Below are 22086 nucleotides of genomic sequence, written 5' to 3'. Positions count from 1 at the left end.
AGGGGACTCAATAATTTGTAGTATATTTCCCGTCAGTATGTCAGAACTCTGATACAACAGTCAGAGCATTTTAACACTGGTTGATGCATGTTCAGTCTCTGTTGGGGACTGTGTTAGGGACCATGGAAGCCAAAATATTGATGGGTCACAGTACTGTGATCAGAATATTGAGTGTCAAAATATCAAAGAGTTAAGTGGATTGCCTAATATAGTTGATGGTTGCCAGTTGAAGCCACTGGTACTCATTTTTGGTGACCAGCACTTATTTTTATTTGCATGAGACATTTCCAGAGAACACGAAAGGGAAAATACACAAAAGGAAAAGAAGCAGGAAGAAAAAGATGGAAACTATCTCAAAAGGAGAAACCAGGAAGCTGCACAAATAAGATGAAAGGGCAAGGAATGTCTGGCAGTGGATTAAAGAAGCATGAGGTGGATTCAAGATGCAGCCTTGGTATTCAGCACACCAATATTTAATTGTGCCAGCTGTAGGCTTCTGACCACAGATTTGGGAACTGACACGCATCCTTTTCCAAATTAAGCACTGGGTACATGCATAGAGGGCGCTATGGGTTTACTGTCCTTGACTCCACATCTATGTACCATGAAGAGATATATATATATATATATATCACAAGGTACATAAGTGTATAGTTAGGTATAGAAAATCTATACCAACTTATCTTTCAGTATTTTGTCCCTCGATATTTTGTTGACAGCATTGTATCTCTGTTAATATTCTGTCTTCTATATTGCAAGCCCGTATCTTTATTGGGAAGGTATGAGCCAAAAGTTTCGATAAACAGAAAAGACAAATTGAGAGCTTTTAGTAATGATTACCGTATGGGAACTGGAAGACCAGCCAGAGATTATTTTGGGAAACCCGAAATGCACATATTCTATCCTGCCGACGCCCACCTCTGTTTTTCTGCTTTTGTAAAGGACCAAATGTTGCCTTCACTGACTCCCGTCATCTTGTATTTATTGTTATGCGATCTAAAGCGCTCCGCTGTCCCTCAAGGCTAGGTCGGTGCAATTTAAATTCTCAAAATAAATAAAAAAAATACATCAGCAATATAGATCCACAATGATGGGAATACATAACAAGAGCTGCAGCAATGGAATGGTGCTGTCTACTAGCAAGGAGCAATTCAGAAAAGAGAAAGTCTTTGGTCAGTTTCCATTCAGTAGATCAAGGTCTCTGTTTAAAGGGAAGGACGAAATGTTTTTAACTTTGTGCTTTGTTTTGATTACATTTCAAAGATGAAGAATGAATTCTTGGAGGACTGGAACAGCCATAAATATTGTCGAATATTTAACTGATTGTAGAATTGAAAATTAGTATGTGTTCATTTTTACAACTATTTCAACATATTGTGGTGATGCTTCTTGTTTTTTAATAGAAAAATATAAATGCTTAAAAAAAATCAGAGACAATTCAATGTATCTTTAACATTGTTTGTAGAATATATTAATCAAGATAAAATACTCTACAAATGTAAGATTATGTCGTTCATGGATTAAAAAAGCTACCCATAACATTAAAGCACTTGGTAGATTTGGTCTCCTTTCTTTGTGCTTCTCCATTTATGACTCATGCTCCACATCCTAATAATGACGTATTTCCAAAGGTAACGCTGTGGACCCAGGTCTGGGTGTGGCAAGGCAAATTCTGGTGTGGATGTAGTAGATGGACTGAATCTGGAATCATGAATGAGTAACCTTTGTGCATTCTGGCCCTCTGTGGCTCCATTGCCCCACTGGCTAAGAGCCAGCAGCTGAAAAATAAAATTATATTTTACTATTGTTTTATTTTTTAGCTGCTGGTTGAGCAAGCGTGTGCAGTGAGGGGCCGGGCCATGTGTGTGTGTGTGGGCGGGGGGGGGGGGGGGGGAGGTGTAGGAGAGTGGAGTCAAAAACAACACTGAATATTAGTAAATGTGGGCCAAAATATTCAAAACTTAGAAAACTGCCACTCACTCCTTTTATGAGGTGGACTGTCCATTTTGAACTCTTTCTCAGACTTGTGAAGATTAAATAATCTGCTACTGTTCTGCAAAAAAAGCTTCTTGTCTATTGAGACCAGTGACCTCTTTTTATTGTTTTAGATTTCCTCAACTTCTTGTCATTCCTTTCTCTGTGTATGGTGCTTCCTCTGTTCTCCCCTTACTTTTACTTTCTCAACTTCTCTTTCCATAATTATCTTAATATATCTTTTGCTCCCTCTACTGTTCTTCTTCACTCAAATTAACACTTCATATCATGGCTGTCCGTTCGCTTTATGTTCTCCTATCCCCGTGCACCCTCTGCTTGATTCAGCTCGTTTGGTTTTACTTTACTTCAGCAATTTTCCCCCATTGTCTTAATCCTAATGGTTCTCATGTTTATAATCTTCAGTTCACAGTTTGGCAACTTAGTTTCTCATAGTCCTTATTTATCTACACTTTCTCTTTCTCAAAACTTAAAAAATATCATTATTTGCACAGAATTACTTTTTTTTATTTTCACCTGTTTCTTGCGTTGATGTATTACCAGTTCTCTGGAAGGGATGTTCTACGTCGCAGGTGTTTGTTCCATATACAGGGCCTGGACACACCTGATTCCCTGATAGAGGAGCACTATATACAAATGTAACAATAACACAATGGCCTTATTTGTGAGGTAAAATGTGGTACATTTGAAAAGACCACTTTTTTCATTTTCACAGTACATGGTTAGTGGCAATGTGTACAGCTTGGACAACTTCACACAGCTGATTATTATCTAAAAACAACCAATTCTCAGCAGAATTACAGTTTCAGAATACACACAAAAACCCAATGCATATTAATGTTAAACATATTTTGCCTTATTTTCATCTAGCAGTTCCCTTTCTAATTTAAATTTTGAGGAGTTCTCACAGTTCAATATTTCGTGTTTTCAGGGATGTCAATCGCAGGCCAGGGACAGAGATGTATCTGTGGCGAGAGGAAAGCTACTCGTTTTCCGGCAGGACGTTTTGTGAAACTGGAGATTTATCCGACGTCCCATAGATGCGCTCAAAAAGAAGTTGTGTGAGTATCGTATAGTGGATGATCTGCATAAATTGACAATTATTCCTCCTACACCATCATTACAGAGGCAATTGTTTCCTATCGGTCGATTCCAGCTTTATAGGAAACGCTGTCATGGTTCGGCTGAAGGCATCAAAATTTCCCCTGGGTTTGGGTGTCATTATTTTAATTTTCTTTTTGTCACTACCAGGCTTTCCCTGGTGATGATGGACAGAAAAAAAGGACATCAGACTGTCTGCCCACACTGGCTGACCAGTATAATGAACTTACTGTGACAGCCAGCACCCTTTCAGTCTGCTGAAGTAAGCTTTCCATTGACAAACACAATGGGTCAAACTGACGGAAAGTACACTCAACGTACAATAGAGTGGAACTGATGGAAAGCATACTCAACGTACAAAAGAGCGGAACTGACGGAAAGTACACTCAACGTACAGTAGAGCGGAACTCACGGAAAGTACACCCAATGCACAATAAAGCGGGTAACCTGAGAGTTTGGGAGACAATGAAGTCCATCACATTTGTGACAGAGTACCCCGATTGTCAAACTCTGACTAAAGCGAATAGTTGATATTGTGATAGTGCAGAATATTTGGCTATTTGTTTAAAGATTTTGTTCACCCATCCTCTTTGTGCGTTAGTATTTGTTATGAGAAGATTACACTAAAGATATGGTGGAAAGAATGAAACAGTCTGATTAGTCATACAAGTCATCCCGAAGGTTTGCTGAAGAAGCTGTTCTTATTGGATGAAGAAGCTTCACCCACATCTAGTGTTTTATCTTTAATGACCTCATCCCATCCTGATAAGATGATACTACCAGGGTGTACTCACCCTTACTGAGAGGGAGTCCCAAGTAAATCACACCTGGATAATAGCTGGGCTCTAGATGAACTAAACTTGCCTGGGGTAAACCTAAATGAACTGCCTTTATTAGTAGGTACCCGAGATATGGTTTAAAATGTTCGATGGATGGTATAAGGTACAATGTCCCTTACATCCTATATAGTGTCAACATCTATGCACTCGAGACACAAAGGTGACGACGTGAAAAGACACAGCAAGCAACACTTGTTAATGGTGGAGAATGGGAAAGTACATTCATAGTGTAAAATGTATTACCCTAATGGTGGTTTATTCCAGTTTTATGGCCTGGGCAGTGATTAGTAGTTCCTGCAGTCACACACTTGAGTAAAAACACAAAATGTAGGAATATAAGTGATTCAGCAAATTTAATCAAAGGGTTTCATTAAATTAGCTTCCTGCCTAAAACTACCAGTGACAGTTCAGGAGTACAGAGTAGTTAGTAATAGATGATGCACACCTAATGTATGTTGAATACAGCAGGCATCACTTATTGTATGCGATGGTATATATACTAGGACGCCATGACATGATGAGAAATGAGTAAATCACTGGTGGCAGTGGGAGATGGCCATGAAGAAACTGCCTCATCTATTCGCAATTAAATCTGCCAAGGAGCACTATTCCCCGTCGGGGACACACTTACTTCCCCGAGGAGATTGCCAGTATTCCTTGTCCCAAAGATATGGTTATCCAAATTAAGACGATGAAGTAATAATTTTGTGGAAAATAACCCCTAGAGGCAACTTGCTTGAAGCAAGCCGCCTAGGCTAGTGTGGCGAACATATAACTCTGTAAGGAGGCCGGCCCGTAGCTCTAAGTGCAGCAGGTGCAGTGGCACCAGGGCTCAGAGAGTGAAGAGCCCAGTGCACCCCTGTTGTGGTTGTCTTTCATTTGCCAGTCGGGGGCATGCAGAGCCATTTTCCTTGGGTGCACAGGGGCCCATCACACCCTTGCTGCTCCAAAGCGAATGCTAGGTTTAGGCTCAAATTACTATTAAAGCAGAACTAACTACCATTCATTTAAAGCCGGCAATTCTTTAATGGGCCTGAAAATAGGGAGTGTTTCATACCCAGATGCTTCGTCCTTAGTTCCACACAAAGATGACAATTCATACTACAATATCATCCGCCAATAATATATGCCTGCTGGTCTCGAGGCTGAGCATCTTAAAGGGGTAAACGAAGTCTGCCAAAGGCAAATTAACAAAGTTGTGATTGATGATTAAATGAGGAGTTGGAAATGATAACATAATTCTATACTTGAATAGAAACAGCATCCTCTGTCGCGAGACACACACCACACATTCTAAATGTGACAAATAACGTGTTATCATCAAAAGTCACAATGTATTTTGTTGGCTCCAGGTTTCCAAAATACTTCAGTGTTTCACCAAGTAAAGCTGCATTGAAGCCTTCATTAGAGAAATGTATAGAACAGACACGTTCATGTACAAAAATAGACTATTCACTCTTGGCATACCTAGAAAGGTGCAAGGGAGCTCAAATCTGAGTTTGAAAACGAATTCGATACTTCCTAACACCACATGTGTGTAAACAGAAACTGTCACCTGGCCCTATTTATGTCTGGAACAACAACATGACCCTTAAAAATGTCCTTTTTGGGTATTGTGTGATCACAGATATTTACTCTGGACAGAGCTTAGTTGTCTGCCAGTGGATGTAGGGACCTTGTGGTCCAATTTTCTAAGCACATTAGAGGTAATGTGTAACTAGGCCTAACTGGCAGTAATGACCCAAAGTGCATTAGGAACCAAACATTGTTTCAATACCCCTGCAGATGTCGATATTGCATTTTAATCTGATTTTTCACCTAAATGCTATTTGTATTCCTTAAAATGTTCCAAACATATACTGGTGTTGCACCAAGGATGATTTGCCCACATACTCCTGTTGATGTAGCACAATAGCGATTTTGCATGTAAATGTGATTTTGCAACTAATTGTATTTTTACACCTGAACGTTTTTGGCATCTAAAAGTAATTTCCCACTTATGCTGATGTTTCACCAAGTTATTTTGCACCGATATTTTACTTCGTCCTTAAAAGTTGATTTTGCACCTAACATGATTTTTGCTCCTACATTTATTTTCACACTCCAGCTGATGTTATGGCAAGGATGATTTATTTGTTTCTATGTGTGTTTCTGAGTCTGAATTTAATTTGCACTTCTCAAAGCGTTTCTAAACCCTGGCTGATGTTGCCCAATGTTTTGTCACCTACATGCGATTCTCAAGCTAACTGTGAAATTACTCCTAACTCACGATTCTGCTGACTGTGACCCTGGCAATAAATGTGGTTTGTCCCCCAAAAGGTTTTCCCCACTCAAGATGTTGTTGTGTCAATGGCGAGTAGATGTCAATGTGCAGACAACAAAATGTGATGTTATCTGAGGCAAAACTTTTTATTCAAATATGACATTTTAGTAGTGAATGTTCCCAACTCCGTGTGACTTTTGTTTCCAATTGTTTCTGCTGAGTGTTTCCACGCTCTTTTTGATGTGTCATCTATGGTGATTTTGCACCTAATAGCGTTTTTAGGCATAACACTTATTTTTGCTCCAGCAATAATTCACAACCCTCTTGTATTCCACTAAGGCATGAATGCGGGCCCTAAAGGTGTTTTACAACATTTATGATGTTGCACCAAGGATGATTTTGGCACTTTTTGTGATTTTGCACCTAAATCCTAATTTACTAACGGAATTTGCACCAAAAAGTGATTTGCACCTTACCATGATCATTCCACCTAAGTGTGATTTTGTAAGTGCATTTGATTTGTGCTCCTATATGTTCACCACGCTTGATCGCTCATGTTCCACCAAGCTGCTTCTCAAGATCAGGCTCCATGACACATATACTAACATTTCAGAGATCTTTCTTCCCTCGCTTATTGAGTTCTACACTCAATGCCGTAAGTACTAAGCCCTGACAGCTTATCCTGAAACTTTGATCAGTGACAAATATGGTTTCAAACTGAACTTCATTGAAACTGGCCTCCTTCTTTTTACTAGGGACCTACTCTCCTAGGCAGATCTGCTTTTTGTTCACAAATTTCTGACTGGAAATAATGTACTATCTCAGAATATCAATACCATAAATATAAGCAACACTTTAGACTGGATAGAAATGGGAAGGGTTTGATCCCAATCCCCAATATCAATCTCCACATCTTCACCACATGGTTTGAAACTTTGAGGGCCCTAAACGTCTGATTGGGTACATTAACTCTCATACAATGTCCAGCATCTCCATTGACTCAGTCACCACTAACTCATCCTACTCCAAAACCCCAGTCTATCCATTATCACAGAGACCCCTTGAGGAATGTAACCAGAAAACATAGTGGCAGCATTAATCAATGCCGCCTGTACTACAAACAAATAGAGGACCAACAAGAAAAGGGAGTGAAATCCTGTGGCCGTGTCTTCCAAAGTCAAACCTGTATGCACCCTGGGTGCCACAAAGTGACAACTTCCCCCTTAAAATACAGGCTTGTAAGGGGGAGGATTTCCTTGCAAGAGAAGGGCAGTTTGAGAGAGTGAACAAAAAAGGGAAGGGATTAGTCCTTCTCAAATATGCTGGAGTACCCAGAAAGCTATTGTGATGGCCTCCCATTTGGGCAGAAAATAAGAGATCCTACACAGTCAGAAGCTCAAGGCCGAGGTGGGGGGACGTGAATCAATGAAGTTTGGAAGAGGCAGATTAACTGGAAGATAGGGGAAGATGGAGCTGCTGCTACTGTTGGCATCCCGTAGGGCCACTGCTCCCTCAAAAGGAATGTTAGGTGTAAGAAATTGGGTTATTATTTGAGAAGGATGGAAGCCCCACTCAAAACATACACACAATCCTTTTCAGGGTGAACCATAAAATGTAACTCTGGTAGCTTGGCACAAAAGCAGTCAGGGTGAAAGGCAATGTGTGAAGTGTTTGTGCAGCACACAAACAGTAATAAAGTGAAAATACCACACAAGAAAATAAAGCAACATTTAAAAACAAATTTGACAACAAAATGAAAAAAATCCAATGAGTAAAGTTAAGTAAGTGTAAGACCAACCACGATGGAGCGTGGGTCAGATGCAAGGAGTAGATTGTGCCTGGTCTTGGCTTCCCCTCTGATATAAAAGATATTTCAGAAACGCTCCTGAGAAGGTAGAGTCTCAGTGGGGCAAGTTAACAGTCTGTATCAGAGGACGAGTCATCGACAACAGGGAGCCACTGGATGAGTCATTCACAACAGGGAGCCACTGAACAAGGCCTTGGTGATGCTGGCAATGAGGGTGAGAAAAGCTTGGAGTGGGAGAAGCTGGATTTTCAGGCCTAAGAGGTTGTCTCTGATGGGGTGATGGTCGATGTTGAGACTGGTGAAGATTTCCACCTTCGGACCTAGGAGTTTTTCTGGAGCTCAGATTCATCCAGCAGAAAAAGGTTGCAGTATGGAGCCAAACAGGGATCCACATGGCCAGACACCATTGCTGGGAGCTCCTGTTGAAGAGGAATTACTGCTACAGAGACGACAGCAGCTTGAGCTGCGACATACTCAATCTCACTGGCGATTCACCTTCTTTGGATCGACTTGCAGGAAGGTCCTGGTCTCCTGTTGCTTTTCAGAAGAGTTCTTGCTGAAAACATTTCTCAGGTTTTGAGTTTTGGTAGGAGGAGGTCACTTTATCAAAACACTGAGAGTCCAAGACATGAGGGGGCACCACTTCGGGGAAAGGGGTAGGACTCATCCCAGCAGGGACCAGCAACAGCAGGCAGGTAATGTTGGACACTGGAGATTCTTGTTTCCCGTAGCTCACGCAGGAGGGTAGCAGCTAACCTTTGGAGTCACTTTGGTGGTTATGGGTTCAAGTACAGGTCTAGACTTCCTTACTCAGAAAGCAGGATGAGACAGAAAGGGACTGGGAATCCTTTTCCTGAAAGCTGTTTGTGGGCCTTTTGAGTACTCAGCTGTTTTACTTTTGACTTCCCCATCTTTCTTCTAGTGAGAGCCCTGTCCACTCTTTGAATGATCTCCCCCACATACCTTCTTGTGAACCCTGGTGCTGAGCCAGCATTCTGTTACCTTGGAAAGCTACCGAGGGCTAGTGAAGTTGCTCTCTAACAGGTGTTGGCGTAGCTCTGGAAAACAATGACTGAACATTTGCTCTTTGGAAAACAAATTGTTCAGCTCCTCATTGTAGGAAAGTACCCTCTTTTTGCCATGGTTACCTCAATTTTCTGCCTGATGTCAGTGTGCTTGACTGTGTTCACTGGGATCCTGCTAACCAGGAACCCCGTGATAATGCTCTCTCTCCTCTAAATTTGGTTGTTGCATACTGGTAACCCAGTATTGCACCCACAATTGGCATAATGGTGCCCTCTTATAAGTCCCTAATATATGGTACCTAGGTACCCAGGGCAGTGGGGTTCCAGGGGATCCCTATGGGCTGCAGTATTTCTTTTGCCACCCATAGGGAGCCCATGCAAAGGCTCTGCAGGACTGCCAATGCAGCCTGCATAAAAAGGTGCATTCACCCTTTCACTGCCATTTACACTGCACCAGGTCACTTATAAGTCACCCCTATAGCAGCCCCCTCAGCCCTGAAAGCAGGGTGTAGAGTATCTGTGTGTGAGGGAATCCCTGCACTAGCAGAGGTGCTCCCACAGCCTCCAGGACCATTTTTCCAGACTTCGTCAGTGCGGGGATGCCATTTTACACATGTACTGGACATAGGTCGCTACCTATGTCCAGCTACATAATGGTAACTCCGAACATAGGCATGTTTGGTATCAAACATGTTGGAATCATACCCAGAGGCTTTTGCAAGCATTGGGTGTATAATTCCATGCACTCCGGGGGCTCCTTAGAAGACCTCCAGTATTGCCATTACAGCCTTCTGAGGTTTTCCTGGCTGCCCCAGCTGCTGCCACCTCTCAGACAGGTTTCTTCCTTCTTGTTGCTTGGGAAGCTCAAGCCCAGGAAGTCAGAACAATGCATTTCTCGTGGGAGAGGGGTGTTACACCCTCTCCCTTTGGAAATAGGTGTTACAGGCTTGGGAGGAGTAGCCTCCCTAAGCCACTGGAAATGCTTTGAAGGGCACAGATGGTGCCCTCCTTGCATAATTCAGTCTTCACCAGTTCAGGGACCCCCAGTGCCTGCTCTGGCGTGAACTGGACAAACGAAAGGGGAGTGACCACTCCCCTGTCCATCACCAACCCAAGGATGGTGCTTAGAGCTCCTCTAGAGGGTACCTGGGTTTTGCCATCTTGGATTCCAAGTTGGCAGGGAACTTAGGGAGCATCTGAGTGGACAGTGCCAACACGTGACGTCAGAGCACTCCCCTGAGAGGCGCTTACCTTTTTACCTGACCAATCCCCCTTTCAGGGCTACTTAGGGTCTCTCTGTTGGGTGGTTGTTCAGATTTGTATTGCAAGACTCCAGCAGGAGTCATCTTCATCCTTTACTTCACCTCCTCACCAACAAAAACTGCATCTGGAACCTCCAGGAACTCGACAAACTGCAACAAAGAAGCGAAGATAACTTCTGCAACATTGTATCTTCAGCTCCTGCCAGGAACTGCAACTGTTTCCAGGTTGTACATCCTCAGAGGATAGCCTGTTTTCAGCCTGCACCAGAAGAATGAAGGAATCTCCCTTGGAGTGATGGAGTAATTCCCCTGTTTCAGCAGGCACCCGTCTGCAGGGACGTGGGTCCTCTCTCTTGACGAGTTACGTGGATCCAGCATCATGGGTGGTGCACTGAGGTTGTCCTGATGGTCCTGACATCCTACAGTCCCAACTTTGGTGGAGGTAAGAGCTTACCTCCCCACAGAAGACAGTACCACCGTGCACCGCATGTTTTGCAGTTGTCAAGGCTTGTTGGAATCCTTCCATGAAGTTCTTCATGCACTGTGCACTCTATCCTGTGATGCACAGATTCCTCAGTGGTTCTCTGACAGCGTGGGACCCTTTGTTGTAGTGCTGCATGGGCCTCCTTTTGCACCTCGTTTGTCCCCATGTTGTGGGACTCCTGTACACGCTACCTGGTCTTCTGAGGGCTTTCTGAGTTGCTGAGAGCCCCCTCTGACTCACCCTCCTGGGTAGAGTCCACCAGGTCCCTCCTGGCCCCGGGCAGCGCCATTTTCTGCTAACTGCAAGCTTTGCGTGTGCCAAGGCTTGTTGGTGGAATCCAGCAATGCAAACCAGACTGCAATATTCCATCCGGCGTGGGACATTATCTGCACCAACCAGGAACCCGCATCCCTCTTCTTGGGTGCAGTAGTGAATGTTGTTCTTCACCAGTGGTTCCTCTTTTGCACCTTCATACGGGTTAGCAGGGGCTCCTATTCTCCCTGGACTCTTCTGCACTTCTTGGACTTGGTCCCCTTCTTCCACAGGTCTTCAGGTCCAGGAATCCTCTGTTGGTGTCTTGCAGTCTCTTCTGGTTCTTGCATAATGGTCTTTCTCGTGTTCTTGTGTGTCCTTGGAAAGTTACTGTGATTTACTTCTGCTTTCCTGGATTCTGGGGTGGGTTCTATTACTTACCTTTGGTGTTTTCTAATACTCCCAGTGCCCCTCTACACACTAAACTTGCCTAGGTGGGAAAATGACATTCGCATTCAGTTTCTTAGTATACGGTTTTGTTCCCCCAGGCCCATTTTGAACTATGGTGATTTTCACTATTTTCTAACTGTTTTTACAGCCATTTCTGCATACTAGTGTATTTAATATGTGTATCACTTATCTCCTAAGGGAGTTTAGTTTGTATGGTATTTTTTGCATTTGTGTCACCAAAATAAAGTACCTTTTTTTTTGTAACACTGAGTATTTTCTTTCACATGTGTGAGTACTGTGTGACTACAGTGGTGTTACATGAGTTTTGCATGTCTCCTCGTTAGTCCGTGGCTGCTTATCCACACTACCTCTAGAGCCTGGCTTCTAGACACTGCCTACATTTCACTAATAAGGGATAACTGGACCTGGTATAAGGTGTAAGTACCTTAGGTGCCCACTATAAAGCAGGCCAGCCTCCTACACTCATAAGTATTTACTTCACTACCCTTCACCCAACCATACTATGCCTTACTAAACTACTCAACAACATCCACCCAAGACTGGTGGGGCAGCTTTTGGCTGCCCCGATCTTCAGCCTATACTTCTTAGGGTGAGTCCATATTTCCTGATAAGGGCTGCCTTCATCAGGTGGCATTTCATTCTGTCATCCTACCCTAAGGCCAACAAAGAATCATTCCCTTCTGTGGGTATGTGTCTCCAAAGACTGGCTTCCCAATGTCACTAAGGGACCCTGTAAATTTGTAAGACTACCTCGTAGGCCTCAAACCACGTATGTATGCCATCCTCCGCCATAAAGCTAGGCACCAGGTTTTTAGGTATGTAGACTTACTTTCTTCATAGAACACTGGGAGGTCACTGAAATTGTTGCATGACCCCATGGGTTGTTTAGCTTTGAAGTCTAGCTCTTCAACACTCACTTCATGCACTAACAGAAGTTTATTTTCTTTCAAGGTCCTGTCAGTTTCTTTCTCTGCTGAAGCCTTTTTTCTCCTCCAGCGCCAATTTCCTTTCTTCTGGTTATAACCTGCACTCCCTCTCAGCAGGAGGCAGGTCATAGGAGGACAATTTGCTCCCTGCCCTTTTGGGGGACTTAACTCCTGTGGTCAAGTGGCCCTCCTTCTGAGTTTGCTGCAGCTCCTTCAAGATCACTGCCTTCTCCTAAGAGCAGTGCTTAATTTGTGATTGTTGTTTCCAGTGCTGAGCACCAGCACCTATTTTTTAGGACCAGCGCTTAGTCTTCTGCCTCAAGCATTTGCTGTGAGAAAAAGACACAGATGAGAAAGATGGAGGAAGAGAAAAATGAAAAAGCGTCACAGAGGTAGAAAGCAGAAAGCTGCAAGAGTGAGCTGAAGGGGCAGGGATTGGCATTACAAGGACCGAAGAGGCCCGAGATGGCTTCAGGGTTCTGCTGCTTCAGGATTCCGCACTTGCACATTTAAATGCAGCAGCCATGTATTTAAGAGGAGAGCTTTGGGCACCGGCACTTTTTTTATTCACAAATTAAGCACTGTCTCGGAGGTATCCATATGCTTCTTTGTTGTAGCCTGCATCCTCCTGACCTCCTCAAAGGCTCTCACCACTATTTGAAGATCCACATTGATGGCTTTCTTTCCCACATTCAGCCATCTCTTTGCAGGGGCTCTTCAGGTCTGACATCTTGAGTGTGTCAGTGTTGCTCAGCTCCAATGCCATTGCAGCATCAAAGATGTGAGGAAAGGCTTAAATTTAGAAAAATGAAAACATGGCCCCAAAGCTAAGAAGAGTTTTAAAAAAGGGAATTTAATGTCAGATTATTTGCATGGGATTTTATTTTTTCACAGATCACTGAGTGGCACTGCACAAAAACAAGTTTTGGATCCACTGAACACCAATGTAAGAAAATAGGTAATTAGCTGAGAGGTATGGAACCCCACTCAAATAATAAACACAACCATTTCAGGGTGAACCACAAAAAGTCACTAAACTAATCTGTGCTTAACTATCTTGTAGCTTGGTACAAAAGCAGTCAGACTTAACTTAGATTCAATGTGTACATAACGTATGCAGCACACACACAATAATAAAGTGAAGACACAACACAAGAAACACCCAATTCAGAAAAGCAGAGTTAACCCCTTAACTGCTGCCAATGCACCCACCCACCCCCCACATCCCTTTTTTGGATATTTGGGGTAGTTTGCGCGTGGGCCTCCATAACTGTTTGTCTACATAAAGTATCCACACCAAATTTGCATTCTTTGGCCCCACACCCTGGGAATTCTAGAGGCACCAGGGTTTAAGGATTTCCTGTAAGGGCACAGAGAAAATAGGCAAAATATTGCTACATTTTTACTTTTTTGTGAAAAATGGGAAAAAAGTGCTTATTACATATGGCATCCACAAACGATTTGCTGCGCTAAAGTCACCATCTTCCCAACTTTCAGGAACATATACAGATGAATCAAAAAGCCTAATTTGTTACCAAGGATTTGGCATCTTTCAATGAGGTAGCCTATTTTCCTATTTTTGTGCTTTCAACATACTTCCAGTTTGTGGTGGAAACCAGTGTGAAACTCATGGGTGAGCCAGGAAAGCTACAGATTTCTGAAAAAGTAGACAACATTCCAAGTTCAGCAAGGGGTCAAATATGTAAATCCCTCAGGGTTTTCACCCCCAAACAATGTTTGCAATAAAGAAATGTTGAAAAGGAGTAGGAAAAAACAGGCATTTGTGACAGCGTTTCCAACATTAACTTTTTGTCATGATGGACGATTTACAAAAGCAGTATAACATTTTGGCGGTCATTCTGACCCTGGCGGTCAAAGACCGCCAGGGCGGAGGACCGCGGGAGCACCGCCGACAGGCCGGCGGTGCTCCAATGGGGATTCCGACCGCGGCGGTAAAGCCGCGGTCGGACCGGCAGCACTGGCGGGCTCCCGCCAGTGTACCGCCGCCCCATAGAATCCTCCAAGGCGGCGCAGCTTGCTGCGCCGCGAGGGGATTCCGACCCCCCCTACCGCCATCCAGATCCCCGCGGTCCGACCGCCGGGATCCGGATGGCGGTAGGGGGGGTCGCGGGGCCCCTGGGGGCCCCTGCAGTGCCCATGCCACTGGCATGGGCATTGCAGGGGCCCCCGTAAGAGGGCCCCTAAATGTATTTCACTGTCTGCTGCGCAGACAGTGAAATACGCGACGGGTGCAACTGCACCCGTCGCACAGCTTCCACTCCGCCGGCTCGATTCCGAGCCGGCTTCATCGTGGAAGCCTCTTTCCCGCTGGGCTGGCGGGCGGCCTGAAGGCGACCGCCCGCCAGCCCAGCGGGAAAGTCAGAATTACCGCCGCGGTCTTTCGACCGCGGAACGGTAACCTGACGGCGGGACTTTGGCGGGCGGCCTCCGCCGCCCGCCAAGGTCAGAATGAGGGCCTATGTCTGCTAGACCCTTCTGGTTGCAGTGCTGCATATTGTTTGTGGGCTCTCCAAGAATCCCTACGTACCCAGAGCCAACAATTGAGCTGCACCGTACAATGTGTTTTAATTGTCTACCTAGTATAGACCTATTCATGTGGTGAGATATAAAGCGTGAAAAATGGGTATCAAGATAACCTATGCATTTTCAAACTGTAGATTTTAGGAGCCGATTTGTGAATTTGTGGGTACCTGTTCCAGCATGTGATTCAGAGGGCAGGACAATCCAATTGGTAATAACAAATGGGCTACTGTTCTATGTTTCAACAGGTCTTCTAATAAAAATGATACCTCACTTATGTGGGTAGGCATACTGGGTGAGACAGGAAATGGGCCAAAACACAATATGGACCCATCACATGTTTCCACTGAAATTTGACCTCTTTTTAGCAAAGTCAGTAGCCATACATTTTGGGCCCTAGCTCAGCATGGACCTATGGCAACCCAGCAAACATGTACATTTGTGCAAAATAGACACCTAGGGGATTGCAGGGTGGGGTGATTTGCATGGCTCCACCAGATATGTTTCCCTAGAATCCCCTGCAAACCTCAATCTTTAACTGAAACCATTTACATTTCTATGATGGAAAGTTCTGTAATCTGCAGGAAGCTACACATTTCCTTATACCTAGCATTCCCCCAAATCTCCTAATAAAAATGGTACCTCACTTGAGTTGTTAGTCCTAGTACCCACAACAGAAAATGGGTGAAAGCCCATCATGGACCCATCACTTTTTTCCACTGAAAAATTACAGTTTTTTTGCAATGTGGGTAGGTGTGGATTTTAGGCCATAGCACATCTGACACCTGGGGAAACCTAGCAAACCTGTATATTTTTAGAAACTTCACACCTAGGGAAATCCAGGGTTGGGTGACTTGTGTGGCTCCCACCAGATGTTTTTATCCAGAACCCCATGCAAACCTCAAACATTCACTAAAAACCCATTTCCCTCAACAGTCTGTGATGGTAAGTTCTGGAATCTGTGGGGGGGCCACAAAATTCCTACCACCTAGCATTCCCACAAGTCTCCATATAAAAATGGTTCCCCACTTTTGTGAGTAGGACTAGTGCCCGTGACAGGAAAGGGCCCAAAATAAAACATGGACACATCACATTTTTATACTAAAAATGCATCCTTTTTTGCAATGTGTGTAGCTGTGGATTTTGCGCTCTAGGTTAACCAGCACCTATGGAAAACTAGCAAACCTGAACATTTTTGAAAATTAGACAACCAGGGTACTCTAGGCGTGCATAACTTATGTGGCTTTCACCAGGTAATTTTACCCAGACACCTTTGAAATCCTCAAGTTTTGACTCAAAATACACATTTCCCACACTTCTGGAGTCTGTTGGGAGCCACACATTTCCTATCACCCTGTATTCCTACAAGCTTCCTGATCAAAATGCTACCTTACTTGTGTGGGTAGAACTTGTGACGAAAGAGCAAAAGACCCAAAACGCAACATAGACACATCACATTTTTACCTTGAAAACACATCCTATTTTTACAATTTCAGCAGGTGTGGATTTTGCACCCTAGCTCAGCTGGCACCTAGGGAAATCTAGCAAAACCATACCTTTTTCAAAACTAGACACTTAAACAGAATCCAGAGTGGGGTGACTTGCCTGCTCCTACAACTTCAAACTTTGACTAAAACACATTTTCCTCACATTTCTATGACGGAAAGTTCTGGAATCTGCGGGAAGCCATAACATTTCTTCCACCGATCACTCCCCCAAGTCTCCCAATCAAATCATACCTCACTTGGGTGGGTAGTCCTAGTGCCCACAACAAAAAATGGGCCCAAGATGCAACACGGACACATCACATTTTTCCACTGAAAAATTACCCTTTTTTGCTATGTGCGTAGCTGTGGATTTTGGGCCCTAGCCCAGCTGGCACCTGGGGAAACCTAGCAAATCTATAAATGTTTTTAAACTAGGCACTTAGGGAAATCCAGGGTGGGGTGACTTGTGTGGCTCCTACCAGATTGCTTTTTACCCAGAATTCCTAGCAAACCTCAAACTTTGACTAAACAGCACATTTTCCTCACCTTTGCTGTGATGGCAAGTTCCAGAATCTGTGGGAAGTCACAAACATCCTATCACCTAGCATTCCCCCAAGCCTTCAGATAAAAATGGTACCTCATTTGAAAGGGCTCAAAACACAACATAGACATGTCACATTTTTAGACTGAAAGCACACCCGATTTTTGCAGTGTGGATAGCTGTAGATTATGGGCGCTAGCTCAGCTGACACCTAGGGAAACCTAGCAAACCTGTACATTTTTGAAACGCGATAACCAGGGGAGTCCAGAGGAGTATGACATGTGTGGCTCTCACTAGGTAATTTTACCCAGAAACCCTTGCCAAAGGCACACTTGTGTAAGAAACACACATTCGTCTCACATTTCTTTTTGATGTGGCAAGAATGTGGTTGACTAACTGATCCTGGCGAAGTCTTGCCACGTCTTCCAGAGTATATGAAGTGGAGATTACTGCTTCTCTAGTAGTAAGACTTTCAGTGACGGTCAGCTAAATGTCAAGGAAAGACTCAAATCTTCCTGTGGCGTTTTGGCAATAAACAACAAACACATTGTATGTTGCCACTTGTTTCAGGTGGATAAAAAGCTTCTTATACCAAGTGCCCATGTACTTGTAGTAATCAACTAAATAGATGGGTGCATGAATTGCGTTCATTATGAATTGTAGTGAACATGTACACATCACGTCTGTTAGAGAACTTCAAGCAGTTTGTTGAAATGCAACACAGTGCTCTGGGATTTTTGGTGCTTCTTACAAACAAGCTCCTGCAGAAATCTTTTGCTGAAACAGTGAAATGTGCCACATGCCACTGTGCCACCTTTGCACAGCTCACTGGACAGCTCTACTCCTGTATAGACATTGTCCAATTAAAGATTATAACCTTTGTGAAGAAGTTGCTGGACAAGCTCTCATAGAATCTTTCCAATGACTCATAGTATGGGAGGGCAACCTACAGGGTTCAGAGTGGAGTACTTCTCTGTATAGACTCTCAAGCTTTATAAATAACCAGTAGACCTCTCACACAGCATGTACAACTTAATGCCATCACAAGCACTTTTGCTCACAGTCTACTGCCTGAACAGCAGCTGCCCTTTGTTCAGGATAAAGGACTCATCAATGTCTATATTCTTTCCTGGACTATAAATTTCTGTAAACTTAGTAGACAACTGTTCCAAGACAGGCTGAACTTTGAACAACGTATCATGTTCTTGATTGTCCCAGGGCAATGCAGCAGAATTATCATTGAAATTCAGCATACACAGCAATATTAAAAACTGATCCCTGCTCATGTATGGTTAAAGGCTGGTGTTACCTAAACTGTGTGAGTAGACCAGTATGAGTGCAAGCTTGCTTTGTACACAAACCCCATTTTGAGCATGAGGCCCAAAAATGTCTTCAACTCTTCAAGTGAAGTGGGAGTCCATTGGTGTGCCCTAGAATGAGACCCTACAATGCCTCCATGCTCCCTCAGAAATTGTTCAGCACACACATTTGTTTGCTGCACAATTTGCTCAAGGCAGTCAACATCCAAAAAGAACGAATATAGTCAATCAGCAAAGAATTGGCTGCATCGAATTTACCTCCTGCGTTGCCAGTAAATGGCGGAATTTGGGGATGCCAGGAGAGCATTCTGTGTATGCTTGGGAGGCACATGCCTGATCTCTGTGTTAGTCTACCCTGCTACGGTCGCTCCGCTTCACAGACTGCACTTACAAAGGGACAGCAAGCCTACCATCATCATGTCCCTCAAAACTCCTGGAAGACGAGTCGTTGGATGGAACTCTGCCGACTGAAAAATTGCCGCCAGATTCTGCTCTATTTTTCTCCCCCTCAAATGCTGTTTCAGTATTTGATTCTGCCTCAGAGTTGATCTCCATTACTCGAGCTAGTGTCTGGGCAGCAGTCATCCACAGAGACACCATCTCTGCTAACTGTTCTTCTTTCTAAAACACTGTTCCCTGTAGAAGAAATAAGTTTTGTTCTAAATCAGGCTGTGTGTGTGTGTGTGTTTAAAAATGTGTGCAACAGAAAATAAACCTAAAATGAATTATCCTGTTCGCTGAATCTCTAGGTTCTCCAAAGACACTAAAAAAAGATTTATTACTTCAGCTTGCCACATACCCAATACCACAGCATACTTTTATTATGGCTTATGCAAAATGTTATTGTTGGGAGAGATACTAAGGGCCGTATTTATACTTTTTGGCGCACAACTGCGCCAACGCAGTTGTGCGTAAAAAAATTTAACGCCGGCTTACGCCATTCCAAAGCGCCATGCGGGCGCCTTATTTATGGAATGACGTTAGCCGGCGGAGCTGACTGGTGTGCGTCAAAAAAAATGACCCACACCAGGCAGCGCCGGCGTAGGGGAAAATGGAGCTTGGGCGTCAAAAAATGGGGCAAGTCGGTCTGAGGCAAAAAATCTGCTTCAACCCGATTAGCGCCATTTTTTTTGACTCCCACCCTCCATTGACAAGACTCCTGTCTTAGCAAAGACAGGAGTCATGCCCCTTGCCCAATGGCCATGCCCAGGGGACTTCTGTCCCCTGGGCATGGTCATTGGGCATAGTGGCATGTAGGGGGGCACAAATCAGGCCCCCCTATGCCACAAAAAAATAAATAAAATACTTACCTGAACTTACCTTAAGTTCCCTGGGATGGGTCCCTCCATCCTTGGGCGTCCTCCTGGGGTGGGCAAGGGTGGCAGGGGGTGTCCCTGGGGGCATGGGAGGGCACCTCTGGGCTCCTTCCGAGCCCACAGGTCCCTTAACGCCTGCCCTGACCAGGCGCTAAAAAATTACGCTAAAGCGGCTGGACGTCATTTTTTTTGACCCGCCCACTCCCGGGCGTCATTTTTGCCCGGGAGTATAAATACGGCGCACATGGCTCGGAGTCATTTTTTAGACGGGAACGCCTACCTTGCATATCATTAACGCAAGGAAGGTGTCCACGCAAAAAAATGACGCAAACTCCAAAATCTTTGGCGCTGGACGGGTCTAACGTCAAAGTATAAATATGGAGTTAGTTTTGCGTCGGATTTGCGGAAAAAAAAATGACGCAAATCCGGCGCAAACAGAGTATAAATATGCCCCTAAGCCTTTGACAGTATAAAACCAATTGTCTAAAGCCAAAAATAAACCTTTGATCTCAAGAAGCACACATTCACATAGTAGCCCGTGTAACTCTGTGAACAGGCGTGCTCCTTGTGAAAACACACAGAGCTATTACCAAAATCACTGGAATTATAATTATGCGGTGGGACAGTACCCAACTATGTGACAGCGTTGTCTAAATTATGCAGCAATAAAAGGCAAATTTTGTGGCATAAAGCGGCACTTCTTTCATAGTATTTGTAAAGAAATGGCTCCCTGTTGCAGTTACCCCCCACTTTTTGCCTGATACTGATGCTGACTTGACTGAGAAGTGTGCTGGGACCCTGCTAACCAGGCCCCAGCACCAGTGTTCTTTCACCTAAAATGTACCATTGTCTCCACAATTGGCACAACCCTGGCACCCAGGTAAGTCCCTTGTAAGTGGTACCCCTGGTACCAAGGGCCCTGATGCCAGGGAAGGTCTCTAAGGGCTGCAGCATGTCTTATGCCACCCTAGGGACCCCTCACCCAGCACAGACACACTGCTTGCCAGCTTGTGTGTGCTGGTGGGGAGAAAAAGACTAAGTCGACATGGCACTCCCCTCAGGGTGCCATGCCAACCTCACACTGCCTATGGCATAGGTAAGTCACCCCTCTAGCAGGCCTTAAAGCCCTAAGGCAGGGTGCACTATACCACAGGTGAGGGCATAGGTGCATGAGCACTATGCCCCTACAGTGTCTAAGCAAAACCTTAGACATTGTAAGTGCAGGGTAGCCATAAGAGTATATGGGCTGGGAGTCTGTCAAAAACGAACTCCACAGCTCCATAATGGCTACACTGAATACTGGGAAGTTTAGTATCAAACTTCTCAGAATAATAAACTCACACTGATGCCAGTGTTGGATTTATTAAAAAATGCACACAGAGGGCATCTTAGAGATGCCCCCTGTATTTTACCCAATTGGTCAGTGCAGGACTGACTGGTCTGTGCCAGCCTGCTGCTGAGAGACGAGTGTCTGACCTCATGCGGTGAGAGCCTTTGTGCTCTCTGAGGACAGAAACAAAGCCTGCTCTGGGTGGAGGTGCTTCACACCTCCCCCCGGCAGGAACTGTAACACCTAGCAGTGAGCTTCAAAGGCTCAGGCTTCGTGTTACAATGCCCCAGGGCACTCCAGCTAGTGGAGATGCCCGCCCCCTGGACACAGCCCCCACTTTTGGCGGCAAGTCCAGGAGAGATAATGAGAAAAACAAGGAGGAGTCACTGGCCAGTCAGGACAGCCCCTAAGGTGTCCTGAGCTGAGGTGACTCTGACTTTTAGAAATCCTCCATCTTGTAGAAGGAGAATTCCCCCAATAGGGATAGGAATGTGACCCCCTTCCCTTGGGAGGAGGCACAAAGAGGGTGTACCCACCCTCAGGGCTAGTAGCCATTGGCTACTAACCCCCCAGACCTAAACACGCCCTTAAATTTAGTATTTAAGGGCTCCCATGAACCTAAGAATTTAGATTCCTGCAACTTACCTGAAGAAGAAGATTGCTGAGCTGAAAAACCCCTGCAGAGGAAGAACAGAAGACACCAACTGCTTTGGCCCCAGTCCTACCGGCCTGTCTCCTGCCTTCCAAAAGAAACCTGCTCCAGCGATGCTTTCCAAGGGACCAGCAAACTCTGAATCCTCTGGGGACTGCCCTGCTTCAAGAAAGACTAGAAACTCCCGAGGACAGCGGCACTGCTCCAAAAGAACTGCAACTTTGTTTCAAGTAGCAGATTTAAAGACCCCTGCAACTCCCCGCAAGAAGCGTGAGACTTGCAACACTGCACCCGGCGACCCCGACTCGACTGGTGGAGAAACAACGCTTCAGGGAGGACCCTCCGGCGACTCTACGACTGTGAGTAACCAAAGTTGTCCCCCCTGAGCCCCCACAGCGACGCCTGCAGAGGGAATCCCCAGGCTCCCCCTGACCGCGACTGTCTGAACTCCATTTCCCGACGGCTGGAAAAGACCCTG

At 44.7% G+C, this 22086-nt stretch overlaps 1 protein-coding gene across 2 annotated transcripts in view; it reads left to right on the top strand.

Moving 5' to 3' along the window:
• Positions 1–22086, top strand: part of LOC138298125 (C-X-C motif chemokine 11-1-like) — a 65193-nt gene that overhangs the window by 16246 nt on the left and 26861 nt on the right. For both annotated transcript variants that reach the window (XR_011204658.1, XM_069236850.1), the window contains exon 2: positions 2924–3053. Coding sequence is in view for 1 of the 2 variants with exons in the window: in XM_069236850.1 (XP_069092951.1) it covers positions 2924–3053 (130 nt within the window). In the remaining variant the exon portion in view is untranslated. The remainder of the gene's footprint in view (positions 1–2923; positions 3054–22086) is intronic.

This window comes from Pleurodeles waltl, chromosome 1_2 (genome assembly GCF_031143425.1).
Source record: "Pleurodeles waltl isolate 20211129_DDA chromosome 1_2, aPleWal1.hap1.20221129, whole genome shotgun sequence".
NCBI classification, from domain to species: domain Eukaryota; kingdom Metazoa; phylum Chordata; class Amphibia; order Caudata; family Salamandridae; genus Pleurodeles; species Pleurodeles waltl.
The sequence above is the reverse complement of the archived record's forward strand: the minus strand, read 5'-3'. Positions and strand labels throughout refer to the sequence as shown.